We start from the raw sequence: 14,961 nt of genomic DNA, 5'->3' as shown, positions 1-14,961 counted from the left end.
CAATAGACATCCTGTGTATACTTATGAAATTATATATAATGTTTGTAAAATAGTTATATACTAAAAATTGAAATTAGATAAATAATTTGATTAAAAAAACTCATGGAAGAATTATACGTATATTCTTTTTTTAAGTTAAGATTCGATCAATAAAGATTGCGTCATCTTTGTTAGTCGTTGCAGAAAGCATGCGCATTATTTGCAGATGTAGAGGTTATAAAATTATCGATTTATGATATATATATATATATAAGAATATATACAGAGTGTACCAACTAATTTGATCTACTGACATGAAATATTTCTATTATTTTTGATTTTATAATAAACAAATGCTTAAGTCGAAGTCACGGTGTTTCAAAAGACACATCTAGATATGAAGAATCTATGCATACAGTAAACAATTGGAATTTCTTTGAAACGAAATTTTTCGTAGTTTATTTTCAGTTTTTACATAGGAAGGGAAAATAAAAATCTCTTTTATGAAGAATTATTTAAAATATTTATTCTTAAAAATGTTATTAACAAAATTGTAATAAAACTCATTTACTTGTAAAATTTCTTTTTGTTTACACAAATTGGATGTAATGCAATGTGATATATAGTATGTATATCTGCATTTACATGTCTTTTTTACAGAGGCAATGATAACTTATTCCAACAATTTCATATATTTATGCTGTTTGCAAAGAATACATACAATATGTTTATATTACATTCTTTGAATTTAATATAAAAGTAAGGTTATTTTTTGGTATTTATATATGGCATACAAATATAGAAATATAGTAAGTATTATTAATATATTTATTGTATAAATTTATATTTTTCTTATACTCAATATTTAATTGATAATAGACGATTATCAATTAAAAAGTTAATAACCATTGAAATCTATATGTATAATTAATGGAAAATAATGTTACAACTATTTGACATTAATATTAAAATTTATGAATTTAAAAATATTAATTTCTAAATCTTTTTTTAAATCGGTAAAAGAATATATAAAATTGTTATATTATTTTTTAGTATATTGTTTGCTATCCAATTGTAAATTTGACTAGAAAGCGTAGAAATCATTTGCCAAGTACGACTCAATACTTTTGTTTATATTGAAATGAAATAAGCCTAAGTAGACATAATAAAATGATAATTTCATTAGAGCCCATTGTTCGAGAAAACTCAACTCCCATCGTTTCCATTCGCTCGAACAGAATTTTAATTTCTCTCCATAAACTGATTGAATACAACATTTGGACATTTCCATGAACGAAGACATTCGATTTTGCGTCTTCAAAGAATGTTCAATTCCACGCATTAGATCATTAGTTTTAAGAATTAACAACATTTGCCTATTAACCCTTTGCAATACATCGCTAATTTGTGGTAATAAATTAGGTATTTCTTTTTGAAAAAGTTCTTTCTCGTGTTTGTCGTATTTTTTTTCTGCAACCCTGACATTATAGTATCCCACGTTCTACCAGATACCATACACGATAATAATCCGTAAAGATCACCTACACCTAAATTCGTACAATGTTTTTGCATAGCAAATTTATCTCCGTTCAATATTGCTAACCATAATTTAGAATATTCCCATCTAAACTCATTGGAAAGATTCGCGTACAATCCATGATCCAATAAAATTATTTCAGCTTCTGAATTATTATTTCTAACAAGAATGTTTCCAGGATGAGGATCCGAATGTACAAATCCACTAATAAATATCATATGACTGTATAAACGACCTAATTTACTACTGACTTCATATGGATTTAATTTTTTGCTTCGTAGATATTGAAGATCATTAACTTGACCGCCTTCTAAAAATTCCATAGTTAAAACTCGTTGAGATGATAAATCCCAATATATTTTTGGTATTATTAACCAATTATAATGAGAAAATTGGCTTTGTATCTTTTCTGCATTTCTTCCTTCTAGAGTAAAATCTAATTCTTGTGGTATATTTTTCTTACTTTCATCAACTAACCAATCGAATTTAAAGTCTGGAAATATATAAGATGTAATTTTTACTAATGCTGACATTGTTTTTATGTCAACAAAAGCATTGGTCTTGACAGTACGATGTTGAACTTTAACTGCTACAACATTGCCATTTTTAAGTACAGCTTTGTGAACTTGTGCAAGACTTGCGGTTCCCAAAGGTGTTGGCTCGATGACTTCGAATATATCATATGGATCTTTTCTGAAATCTTCTTTTATTACTCTGAGGACATCTTTGAACGATGACTGTGGAGCAGAACTGTGTAAAACACGCAATGTACTAACATATTCTGTTGGTAATAAATAATCTAATGCTCCAATATGCTGACCAACTTTTATATATACACCCTTATTGGCACAACAAAGTTCTAGAAGTCGTTCTGCTCCATATTTGTGTACTTTTGATTTTAATTCTAAATATTCTGGTGATGTACTTTTTAAATTGCTATTGTAGAGTTCTTTTTTATAATGATTACCTATTACAAAGACGGTAAGAGCAGCACGTCCAAGGCGTACAATACCAATTGATCCAATATCATATTCGTTAGCTCTTAAGGATACCAAAGTGCCTACAGCTATTGTACTTATTGTAGCCGTTTTCAAAAATCTTCTTAATGATGTAATCATTGTCATAATAATCTGTAAAGTTGTTAAAAAATTTTAAATTAACATTTATTTTGTAAGAATACATATAATAGGTAAAATATATATATAAATATAAATCAATAGGTAAAATTAACCTTAAATCATGTCTTTGATATGTTAAAAAATAAATATATATATCTATTTCTGTTATATCACGTTATTTTAAAAAATTGTAAGTAATATTACGAATTCATTCTTTTTATAATTTCGTCATACATACATACTTACATATTATCTTTATGTACATAACCTAAATGTCATTCATATCACGAACACGTTGTAATAAAAAATCAGTGAAGTATCCAATATTTATAACACTTTTACGTAGTTCAATTATCCTTTATTCACTGTTATATTTTAAATAAAAATGATATTTATATAACGAATATTCGAAGGATAAATAATCAATAAGTTAATTTTTTCCAAACTGAGAATAGTTAAAAATTTTTCTTACTGACTAGAACTGATTTGGAAACACTGAGATACTTTCACTTTTATAAAATATTTATATATTTTTTATAACATTACAAAATGACCTTCATTTATTGCACAAGTATTAATATTATATGACAATTAATAAATTACATCAGGCAATTATATAACATTTAATGATTTTATAATATGAAATAATATTAAACTTGCATTTCAATTTTGATTAACTTATAGGATGTTGAATGGCTGAAAAATAAATGATTTTTAAATCATTTTAGCTTTATAATGATAAAGGAAATATTTTTCAATACTTAATGAGTCAATTGTGAGCATTATATAATATATACAATCACAATGTATGTATAAATTGCACAGCCTCTTATTTATACAGAATTTTGTACTAAAATATAAAATTATGTTATACATTAAATATTATATAAAATGTAATGAGACAAATATTAAAGCTTATATATTTCTTTTACATTAAATAAATTATTTTTTCCTGTATTACTACTTTATAATCAGTTACAATGTTATAATTAATATTTATAAAAATTACAACCTGTAATTAACATCTAGCTTCTTGGTTGGATGCATGCTGTATCAAGGCTTTCTGAAATATTTATTTAATTTATTTATTTTACAGATATTTATATATATATAAATATATATGTATTTATAATATAATGTATACGTTACCTTTAATATTGGTATAGCATTTGTAATTTGTAATCCTAAACTTCGAGCCAAAATAATGGGAGCTGCGGTTCCTTTGTATAATCGATGAAGAGCATCAATAGCTAGCATTGTAGGAATGTTATGACGCTGACGTAAAGTTTCATATTTAGTCAAGTATAACATGTTACCAAATACAGAACCATCCGAAACTGTATCTGCAAGAATTTTTACCAAATCAATGATATCTCCAAAACCTAAATTAACGCCTTGACCAGCTAAAGGATGAACACGATGTGCTGCATCTCTGTAACATAATTAAAAAAATTGTTCTTAAAAAATTACATTTAAACAACAAAACATAAAGATAAAAGAAAATGAACTAATTACCCGATTAAGACTGTTCCAGGTGCAACATATGACACAGAATGACCAAATCCTAATGGAAAGGCTGCTCTTGAACCTTCTACGATTTTTGATACTGATGGTGGCAATTGTCTTGATATTCCACTTTGTAAAGATAATCCTTGGAGTAATTGCTGTAAAGCTTTCATACCACTTTCTACGATACCATCTTTAGGATATACTTTCCACAATGCCTTGTTTATATTATCAACAAACTCTTCCTCTGATATTTTCATAAGATTTTTTGCTTCTTTAGTTGTAAGAGACCATACTAATGAGCTAAGGGTATTTGTTAACTAAAATATTAGTAAAAACTTTAATGTATATCATAAAATTATTTACATTATTTATTTAAAATAAATTTATAGTAATAATATACCGGAAGTAAAGCTATTGGTCCAGTTGGAAGGAATCTTTGCCAAGCGACAATATTTTCTGTTGGTTCACATAATTCCAATGTAGCAACAATTCCCATTTGATCATATTTCCATTGTACGTACTGAACATTCATAGCTTCACGTACTTTGGAATTAACTCCATCTGCACCTACCTATTATATTAATATAAGTATATTATTATAAATTAAACTGTTATTAGAGATAGCATTAAAAGAAGTGGGAGTAATACTACTTCGTTCTACTATGTCTGGAAATAACTTCTTTAGTTCTGTTCCAAGTACCAGAAAGCACACTTTTAAGAGTATTAAAAAATTTTACACCAAAATCAGTTTAAAAAAATTATTAACAAATTAGATACAATCTCAAAAGAATCATAAAAACATCTTTTAGCGATTATAAAGATACAAATAATAAGACTGTGACTTTTAAATTAAAACGATGAAATTTTATTTTACTTATAAAAAAAATAATTATACTTTTAAAGTGAAAATTTACTAATTTATTAGTTATCCTTTAACGTTTATATTTAATTTAACATTTCATTTTCGACAGGAAGGAGTGTGAGTTTGTACGGAAATTTCCTAAGATGACGAATACGAGTATTTCCTCAAAGGATGTTGCTATCACTTGTTATACTTAGGAATACATATTTTAAACTTGATACCATTTTATACGGGTAGGAATTTTTATTACGTTTACAATATAAAAAGAAGAAAAATAGTGTAAAAAGATTACATAAATTTATCTTTAGATTTGGTGAATGGTGTTAGAATATTGAAGAACAGTAGGAGCTAAATATATGCCAGCGCTGTTTTATAAACATCAAGAGTATATGTGGACATTCTGTAAGGTATACAAAGAACAGGAATAGTTTCTTAGTGGTAATACACAAGAGTAATGTGAACGGAATAAAACGTTTGTAGTTACTACCTACCTATCACAAAAAAAGTATTCAATTCCTAAACTTTTTCTAAAATTTCATATGAATTCATTTTAATGAAATAATTTTTAAGTGTTTGATTTATCTTTCAGGCCTTGTATTCTGATAAAAGTGATTAAAGAAAAATATATAACGATGTCTTTACTAAATAAAAAATTGTTTGAAAGACTATCCGGTCGTAGTTCACAAGGGGAATCAAGAAAAAGTGACAAAGACAAAACACCGTCTATCGTTGTTAATTATGAGGTCAGATTAATAATTTAAATATTTTTCATACATAGTTTATTTTATTTCAAGATAACATTTCTCTATCGTGTTATGAAATGATTTAATATTTAGAACAACGAGGATGATATATGGATGGATGAAATAGATAAAAAAAGTATCTCTTCTGAGGAAACATCGGAAGCTGTAATGTGTCATATTCGTCAACGACCAATGAATCAACAACAATTATGGACTAAAGATGAAATTACTTTAGCACTGTCTAATCTTCCAGCAGGGGAGGTAGCTCTTGCTACAATTCCTACATTGTATGGTAGCATTTTGCAAAAAACATTAGAGGAATTAAAAGATTTACATCTTAGAAAATTACATACGGATTATAAAAGAACGTGCAGTTTCACAAACGGGTATGCTTTAAAACAAGTAATAATTCACCAACAATGATCAATTTCATTTAATATATATAGTTCATTTGATTTATGTTTCAAATTAGATGTATAAAGAAAACTATTTTAATATCCGAAAATAATACAGCAGCAACAGCAAAACCTACAGAATTGTTAGTAAAATGGCCAGAAACGTGTCTTCTCGTCGCATGTTGGGTTGGCCATTTTGAAATAGTTAAAATATTATTAGAAAAGAATGTAAACATCTCTTGTACGGATGAAGATGGAAGGTTTGTTATAAACTCATAATGTTTGTAATAAAGGTACATTTAGGATAGAACACAAATATTGTGAAATACTAAAAATGCATATTATAATTATAGGACTCCACTACATTTAGCAGCTAGTGCTGCATTTGTAAGAATACTAGAAGAGTTATTATCATTTGGTGCAGATCCTTGCGAATGGGATTTCAATAAAAAATGCACACCTTTGCATTGTGCTGCTGCAGTTGGAAATGTTGATTGCATTAAATCTTTGATAAAAGCTAAAGCAGATGTAGATGCTGGATTTCCAGGAAAAACTCCCCTTCATTATGCAGTACTAAGTAATGCAGTAGACAGTGCTGAAGTTTTGCTACAGGCTGGTGCACATCCTAATAATCCACAAGTACTTGACAAAATGAAATATATGATATTATTGATTTAATGGTGTAGAATATAATAATTACTCTCAAATAGGTTTATACTGAGACACCGTTACATGTAGCAGCTAGTCTTGGATCTGTTCCTTGCATGAAACTTCTATTAAGTTATGGTGCTGATGTAAGAGTTCAATTGGGCACTGCTAGATCAACACCAATTCATTTAGCAGCTGAAGAAGGTAGTGCAGAATGTACTAAATTGTTAGTGAATGCTGGTGCTTCATGCGATGCTAAAAATTCAAAGGGCCAAACGGCAATGCATTTAGCTGCATTAGCTCAATCTTCGGAAACTTTGGAAGTGCTTATTAATGCAGGTGCAACAGTAAACGTCGAAGATATCGATGGAAGAACACCATTACATGCAGCAGTTGCAAAATCGTTAAGAGCAACTGAATTAGTAAAAACTTTGATTCAGGTTCATATATAATAAAAATATAATATAAAATATTAAAGATTAATAGAAAGAATTTTAATTTTGTTTTTTTTTTAATAGGCTGGAGCATTGGTTAATAAGCCTGATAAATATGGTTATACTCCGCTACATATAGCAGCATTAAATGAAAATTCATCGACAGTAATGATGTTATTATCAAAAGGTGCAGATGTTACTGCCAGAACTAAAGGTGGTATTTCAGCATTAAGTTTTATTATTCGAAGAACACCAGATATTTTGCCACGTTTTGTTACAAGACTGGATCAAGCTATATCTTTATATGATCATGAATTAGGAGACGTTGATTGTGAATTGAGATTAGATTTTAGACCCTTAGTGCCAGGAGGAAAAGGAGAAACGGATTTAATGCTCTGTTTAATAGAAGTTGGTCAAGGACATATTTTAAAGCATCCGTTATGCGAAAGTTTTCTTTACTTGAAATGGTTGAGAATACGTAAATTTTTCCTATTTAGTTTAATCTTTCATTCTATTTTTGTTATATTTTTTACAGGCTATATTGCTGTTACATATTTATGGAATATTGAAAATTTTAGCAAAATATTATTTTGGCCAATATTAACTTACACGTGTATTCTTATAATCAAAGAATTATTTCAAATTGCTCATGATGTATGTTCTTATGTTAAACGTTGGGAAAATTGGTTACAATGGTGTGTAATTTTAACATCATGTTGCGTTTTAATTAAACCTATTAATAATTGGCAACATCATGTTGCAGCTTTAGGAATTTTATTAATATGGATTGAATTAATGATAGTTGTGGGAAGATTTCCAATGTTCGGGCTTTATATTCAAATGTTTACTCAAGTGTCAATAAATTTTTTAAATTTCTTGGTGCTTACATTTGTCTTATAATAGGATTCTCTCTAGGATTTTGTGTTTTACATAAAAATTATAAATCTTTTGAAAATCCATTAATAGGTTTACTCAAAACGATTATAATGATGTCTGGAGAGTTAGAATTTGAAGACGTATATTTTGACAAAGAATTTAAAGTTTTATATACCGGTACATCGCATTTAATGCTTTTAAGTTTTGTTATTCTTGTGACTGTAATCTTAACAAATCTAATGGTCGGTCTAGCTGTATCAGATATACAAGAATTGAGAAGATGTGCCGGACTCGATAGATTGGTACGTAGAGCTGAGCTTGTATCATATCTAGAGGGAATGTTATTTTCTAAGATATTAAATTATGCACCTAAGAATCTAATAAGAACATTTAGACGTGGAGCTATGCTTTTGCATCCTCCATATCATTGTGCAATTCAGATTCGTCCTAATGATCCAAGAGAAAAACGTTTACCCAGAGATTTGTTAAAAGCTATATATCGTTTGGTATGCGAAAGAAAAGTTAGAAATACAACCAATAGAGGTACATTTACGCAAAGTGTAAGTGCATTGGAATCTGATTATGTAAAATTCAATCGACTTCAAAGTACTAATTCATCGACAGAATATAATCAACAACAATTAAATGAATTAGCGAATGAATTGAAAAGATGTTCGTATAACATTACAATGCGTTTAAACAGTCTTACCAATAAAGTAGAGAATATTGCTAAAGATTTGGATATATCAGTAAGTTAGTAAGTAAAATGACAAAGTTATTAGAAAATGTATTTTTGATAATAATTATTTTTAAGAAACTAGTAAATAAAAATGTAATTAAATATAAATTTGTCACTTACCAATAACTTCGTCTCGTATTGTTTTCCATTTTCTAGTTGTATTTTAGTATTAGCTCCTTCAATGCTCGGTAACAGTAAATTTGTAACTTTTGCATTATAGACAACATTTACATTTGGTTTTTCATGTAACTGTGTATTTACTGCATGAAGTAGTAAATCATTTTCTACTATGTACGCCAATTCTTTAGACAAATAATCCTCATTGAAAGTTATTATAGCATCAGAACATGCATCCCAAACCTACTAATAATATTATACATATAACACATTGTATATGATGTATATGTAAAAGTCATAATACTTTATGTTAAATAAAATAAGATAATATAAAAAGAAATCTAGCAGTACCTGCATTATTTTTACTGGACAACATCGTACAGCTTCTATATGTTGCCATGCTCCTATGCTTGATAGCAAAGTGCGAGTTTGTTGATTCAAAGCAACAACACGGTTAGAATACTTCTCTTGTGGTTTATATTCATATTTATTGTTGCTTTCCAATAGCAATACATTTTTCGACTCTAGCATTCTATTATTAGCTGTAAATATGATTTATGTTATTATTGGGTTATTTATGAAAATTTTTATAAATACAATTATTTTATAATATATTGTAAATATGAGATTAATGATTCATATTTATATATATTTAAAATAAGAAATTTTCTTATTCTAAAAACAGTTTCTATCATATCAATACAAATTATAAAAATAAAACTAACCTATAGCACATGCCAATGTTGTTCCTACCATACCACCTCCTGCAATAACAATATCATAAAATTCTTCATTGTTTTTATCATCAGTATAATTTCTTCTTATAAACGTCACATTATTTGCAATAGTGCATTTACATTGTTTGGTTAAAGAAATGAACAATCTGCGATATAAAGTATTCGTGCTGACAAGGGTCGCCATTTTGCTGCATAGTAAATAATATTATTTCATTTGGAAAATAAACAATTGAATCAAAAATTTTTGTTGCAATAATTGATATATATTAATATTAATTATATTTTTTTGTAATAATTTTAATATCGCTTAAAATATTTCTATTTAGTTTGATTTAAATCGAGAAAAAAAACAATATTTCAACGATGCTGCATATTTTTTAAATTTTTCGCGCCAAAACACATATCATTTTTAAATAAAATGTTACCGCTCGATGTAACTTAGGCAAAAAATGAATTTATTGATCAATTTTTTACATATAAATATCTCAATAAGATAAAAAATTATTTCAGAAAAAAATAAATAAAACTAAATCGTATTATTCCAGTTATAGATTATAAAATAGCTGAGAAATATATTCGAATGGTTGTCATCGTAACCATTGTAAGGACAACACAGAGAATAGAAATTAGTAAAATGTCATTTAAAATTGCACAATATCTTAAGAGAAGAAGATAATTATAAATAAATATTAATATTAAATTAATGCAATCGTTTTTTAAAGATTCCCCTTTATCGTAAATTATAGAAACTTAGAAATGCATTTCGATTTCACCATGGCGACGACAATATCGGTGAGGTTACCATTGATCTTCGAAACATAAATAGGTAGAATATATGCTATAGAAGAAGAACAAGGTATGTCGAAAACTATTTCATAACTATTACTTTCTAATAATTAAATTAATTGAATCGTTGAGAAAATTCTTCGACAATTTAACAAGCATTTAATTATTTATAATTTTATTTTTATCATATAGAATCATAAAAAAAAACCAAATTTGATATATTTATAAAAATAAAAACTAAAATACATTATTCTAGTTGCAGAAAATTTCAATAAAGTTTGTTAACTTATATTTTCTATATCCTTATGATTGTACGTATAATTAAATTGTAATAAAAATTTCGAATCAAAACATTCGTCTATAGATTTTTAATTTACAATATTAACAATACGAATTGTTCATTTGTTTGTATGATTGTAATATTTAATCTTAGAAAAGAAATGAAAAAAAACCTTTTGATTATTAATTTGAATCATTCTGATGTTGAATTATTTATTAGAAATATTAAATCGTAGAAAGTAAGATATGGCAGAGCATAGAGGAACATCGTTTTATAATTCATGCGTGAAAGTACCGATAGATCCATGTAGCAGGCAACCAACACCTTCCTATGAACGTCCACGATCTATCAAAAGTGAAAAACAAAATATTGTCGAATCAAAAGGACGGAAGATTAATTTTGCTTCAGAGGATTTACCAAAAACCGAATCGGAATTATCGAGTCCTCGAGAAAATTTAGAAGATTTTCTAGAATTTTTGGAAAGTATACCTGATTATACACAAGTCAATCATCTGTCTAACGAACAGTTTCGGCAAAAAGTCGAATACTTGAGAAGGAAGCAACGACTTTTCTTAAAGAATTTAACAAACAATTTTGACGAGACTGAAAAAGATACGTTGAGAATATCGACGTCGAGAAGTAATCGTAATATTAAAGTTATACGAGACGACATCAATGAATTAAGATTAAATGGTAAAAAATGTTACATCGAGGAGTCGAGAACAAACAGTCCTATACTTTATCCGTCCGGTAGTTTCGCTGGACTTATGGAAGACCAAGATCTTTTGACATTTAGGTAGGTATAATATATATTAATTATAATATCGAATATTATTCAAGGATATGAAAGGCGCAATCAAAATAAAAAAAAAATAAAAAACTATGATTCTTGCCATAAAACATTTGACATTCGTTTCGTCTTTTTGATCTTTTTTAATACGATTTATTTTCTTTTTTTTTTACGATGGTATCAAGAAACTATTGATCCCATGGCCGATGCTATTTGTTACTTAAGTCTGAATACGGCCCTGAATTAACTTGAAATGAATTTATCTGTTTCCTATTTCCTTACTTTACGATAGGTATAAGGATAAGGAAGCTAAAGCAACACGTAACAAGGAAATACACACAGCCAACAAAGAATGGAACACATGGAGTGAATCAAAAAGCAATGAAAGTTTGAATAACGATTCGGAGGACAGCGTGGAGACCAAAAGTCTTCCAGCGAGTAGTCCGAAGGAATGGCACCCGACTGTACCTAAGCCGTTTAGTTTTACTCTCAGGTAGAATATTATTGTTTGTGTCATAAAACATCACAGATGTAAACATTTTGATCAATATTGTAATAAATATACAAGTAAGAAACGGAAGGATAAATGATACGAAATCCATTTTCAGAGAAGAAGCAGAAAAATATATGACACTGGCGGAAATGGAAGCGGTTGCATATTCTAAGAAGGAAAACAATAAAAAAGGTTTTTCCAAAAAACGTCGGGTTAGACCTATTCCCCTTACTTCTAAGATACCACTTTATGACAAGTTACTCGCTGAAAAAGAAGAGAGGTAATTTGTGTTCTTAAAATTAATTACGAAATTAAGTTTCGAATTGATTCATAAATTTTTCTTGAAATTGATATAGTAGAGTTTATTATTAAAATTGAGAAATTCATACGTGAAAAAAATAATATGCCGTTTTATCGTAAATATTGGAAAAAAAAAATAAGTTTATAAAAATAATATATTTTAATTTTATTTCCAATATTACAATATACGGATAAAACAATATATATTTTTCACAAATTTATTTACGAATCAATCGAGAATAAAATTTTCTTTTCCTTTTAACTTTCACTTGTAAATTTAAACACTTTCATCGTAAATAATTCACTTTCCATGTTTTCATATTCTTTTATAAAAAAGAAGTCGTATAGTACGCGAGGAAAGTGCATTGAATTTGTTATCTCAAGTGCGTCCTTTCAAACTTGAATGTGATCGCAGAGCTTGGAGATCTTTGACACGTTCAAGTCCAGAAATATGTAGCAAAAATTCTCGTTCAACCTCGAGATTCAAGGCAAAACCTGTACCTAAAAACCTGTTTGGTACTGAGGTATATGACCGAATGCTTGAAGATGAATACTATAGGTTATTATTATTATTATTATTATTATTATTACTATTTTATTTTATAATTTTATAATAATAAAAATTTGATTAAAATTTGGTCCTTAGGGGTTTTAACGTAATTACAAATATTTATTTATTAATAAATAATATAAATATTTGTGTATCGTTCGGGATGATACGAATTTATAGGTAATCGTTTTTCAGAGAATTGACAAAAAAGGTAAGAGCATCCGAATTAATGAGATCTTCCTCATTACCACCTTCAATGGCAAGACGTGAACGCGTGAAATCAGCATGTGCAAATTTACAAAATTATCCTAATGACTCGACCAAAGAAACGATTGTTCAAAGTAGAGAATCATCGCGATTGTCAAATCTTACAACAATGACATCGGAAAGATCTAGATCTGCATTGAACAGTTTACCATCACGGGGCAATAATTTAGCAGCTGTTCTCAGATGTCAAGCATCACGGTATTTTATTTTCTCAAAAATTGTGCGATTCATGAATTTCTATTCATTGGTTTAATGCAAATGATTAAATCAATTAATTTCAATTTAAATTTTATTTTAGAGAAAAGTTGGAACGAGAGATAAGAGAACGAATGGATGAAAAACGTCGTGAGCAAGTTATCAAATTAAAAGAAAATCTAATTGGTCGTAAACCCGCTTGGAGAGCACTTAGATCCGCAACGAGGTATCAAAGTTAGCCGCATTGAAAAATTATTTTTAACGAATTTCTCTTTTTGGATATTTCTTATTATAAAAATCCGGAAAAAAGCGTACATACACGCAAGTAGATTTATTTTTGCACCCCCTGGAAGGGATGTTGACAATGTTTGTATGTTGTAATTGTTAGAAAAAACAAATTATTTTAAACGATGTAGGCACGATCACGAAAGGGATTTGGATATTCGAACATCCATGCGTCGAAACGAAGCTCGTGAACAAGCCGAACGTCATCGTCTTCAAATGGAAATGATGTTAGATCGGGTTACACAAATACCAACGCTTTTTGAACGACATTCTCAGGTAAAAAAAGGATTATAATTATATTTGATCAAGAATAAAATATTATGACACAAAAAAATAAAAAAAAAATAAAAGAAAATATTCCAATTCAGTAAATTTATTTATTTTTTTTTTTTTAGAGTTTCCAGTCATTGACGAAACTTCAAAGAAAAAATTATGGGACTAACGTACAAAGGAAGAAAAAGAAGAGAATAAATAAACGAGATAACAATAGCGGTACCGATTCGTATCTGAGTTATTGTAGTAATTCAAGGCCAAATTCGGGATCGTTTACAAGTTCATCTACTATTATGGCATCTTCAAGTCAATCATCGAAATCTTCGGAATCAAAGGAATCGGATAAATCGCTCGAAAAATTAGAAAATTCTGGTCAAAAGAAAAAAGGCTATCGTGGACCTCTTAAAGTGTCTATTAAGGAAACGGCAGAATTAATTGAAGATAAATTATCTAGTGATCGTTATAGTGATGAGGAAGAACACGAGGAAGATGTATTACGAAGTAATCATCATACCCCGGATGAATAAAAACATACAATTTTAATAATTAAAATAATTCAATTGCATTTATAAATAATTAAAAAATGTCATGTAAAATAAGCGTAATAATAATAGATGAATACATATATTATGAATAATTAGATTATTTGTAATTTTTTTTTTTTATTAAAACATAGACTATACAAGTTTTATTTTAAATTGCATTTATTATATAAGTCAACTGTCTCAATGCGCTGTAAACTATATTGTATATTACAATAAGTGCAATAATTAATGAAGTATTATGTATTATAATTTTTGTAATACATATATATGTATTAAACTCTGGTATACATTGTATATAAGAAATAAATATACTTAAATAATAATATTTGTGAAGTATCAATACAATATAGTTCATAAATACGTTCAAATAATACGTCGAAGTAAATGCGTTCAGTTTTTAATTAAAATGTGGTCTCTTTTTGTTTCTTTTCTTTTTATTTGTCAGATCTGTATTTCTCGGTACGCTAATGATAAGTCTCATTAATGATAAATGAAATATTGAA

At 27.9% G+C, this 14,961-nt stretch overlaps 4 protein-coding genes across 6 annotated transcripts; 2 read left to right on the top strand and 2 right to left on the bottom strand.

The window, feature by feature from the left end:
- Positions 1 to 478: 478 nt before the first annotated feature.
- Positions 479 to 3,384, bottom strand: Adck1 (aarF domain containing kinase 1). The gene is given in 3 exon segments (XM_015315689.2): positions 479 to 1,446; positions 1,449 to 2,646; positions 2,748 to 3,384. Coding segments are annotated over 2 exon segments (1,575 nt in total). The 5' UTR covers positions 2,641 to 2,646; positions 2,748 to 3,384; the 3' UTR covers positions 479 to 1,063.
- A 144-nt stretch (positions 3,385 to 3,528) lies between these two features.
- On the bottom strand, positions 3,529 to 9,885 carry Coq6 (ubiquinone biosynthesis protein COQ6, mitochondrial). 2 transcript variants are annotated; one of them, XM_089173012.1, is made up of 8 exons: positions 9,815 to 9,884; positions 9,683 to 9,721; positions 9,309 to 9,499; positions 8,961 to 9,200; positions 4,544 to 4,714; positions 4,150 to 4,460; positions 3,784 to 4,066; positions 3,529 to 3,697 (listed from the first exon to the last, which is right to left on the bottom strand). In XM_089173012.1, exons 2-8 carry the CDS (start codon positions 9,711 to 9,713, stop codon positions 3,653 to 3,655), a joined length of 1,272 nt encoding a protein of 423 aa, XP_089029138.1. In that variant the 5' UTR covers positions 9,714 to 9,721; positions 9,815 to 9,884; the 3' UTR covers positions 3,529 to 3,652. The 2 variants fall into 2 exon arrangements, with proteins under 2 accessions (XP_089029138.1, XP_015171176.1); XM_015315690.2 differs by having other exon boundaries at positions 9,683 to 9,885.
- LOC107063697 (transient receptor potential channel pyrexia) lies at positions 4,683 to 9,008 on the top strand. Its single transcript, XM_015315684.2, is given in 7 exon segments — positions 4,683 to 5,748; positions 5,842 to 6,134; positions 6,221 to 6,403; positions 6,497 to 6,782; positions 6,854 to 7,231; positions 7,310 to 8,084; positions 8,087 to 9,008. Coding segments are annotated over 7 exon segments (2,799 nt in total). The 5' UTR covers positions 4,683 to 5,637; the 3' UTR covers positions 8,860 to 9,008.
- Positions 9,886 to 10,988: 1,103 nt separating the features above from the next.
- Positions 10,989 to 14,934, top strand: LOC107063681 (protein FAM161A). Of its 2 annotated transcripts, none has more exons than XM_089173143.1 (8): positions 10,989 to 11,556; positions 11,843 to 12,043; positions 12,159 to 12,323; positions 12,684 to 12,902; positions 13,089 to 13,358; positions 13,459 to 13,581; positions 13,772 to 13,916; positions 14,036 to 14,934. In XM_089173143.1, the coding sequence occupies exons 1-8, from the start codon at positions 11,006 to 11,008 to the stop codon at positions 14,438 to 14,440; spliced, it is 2,079 nt and encodes a 692-aa protein (XP_089029269.1). In that variant the 5' UTR covers positions 10,989 to 11,005; the 3' UTR covers positions 14,441 to 14,934. The 2 variants fall into 2 exon arrangements, with proteins under 2 accessions (XP_089029269.1, XP_015171122.1); XM_015315636.2 differs by having other exon boundaries at positions 12,681 to 12,902.
- The last annotated feature ends 27 nt before the right edge of the window (positions 14,935 to 14,961 follow it).

This window comes from Polistes dominula, unplaced genomic scaffold (genome assembly GCF_049000335.1).
Source record: "Polistes dominula isolate Pdom_NZ unplaced genomic scaffold, Pdom_raw_medaka contig_22, whole genome shotgun sequence".
Classification (NCBI taxonomy): domain Eukaryota; kingdom Metazoa; phylum Arthropoda; class Insecta; order Hymenoptera; family Vespidae; genus Polistes; species Polistes dominula.
This window is presented reverse-complemented; position numbering and strand designations above follow the sequence as displayed.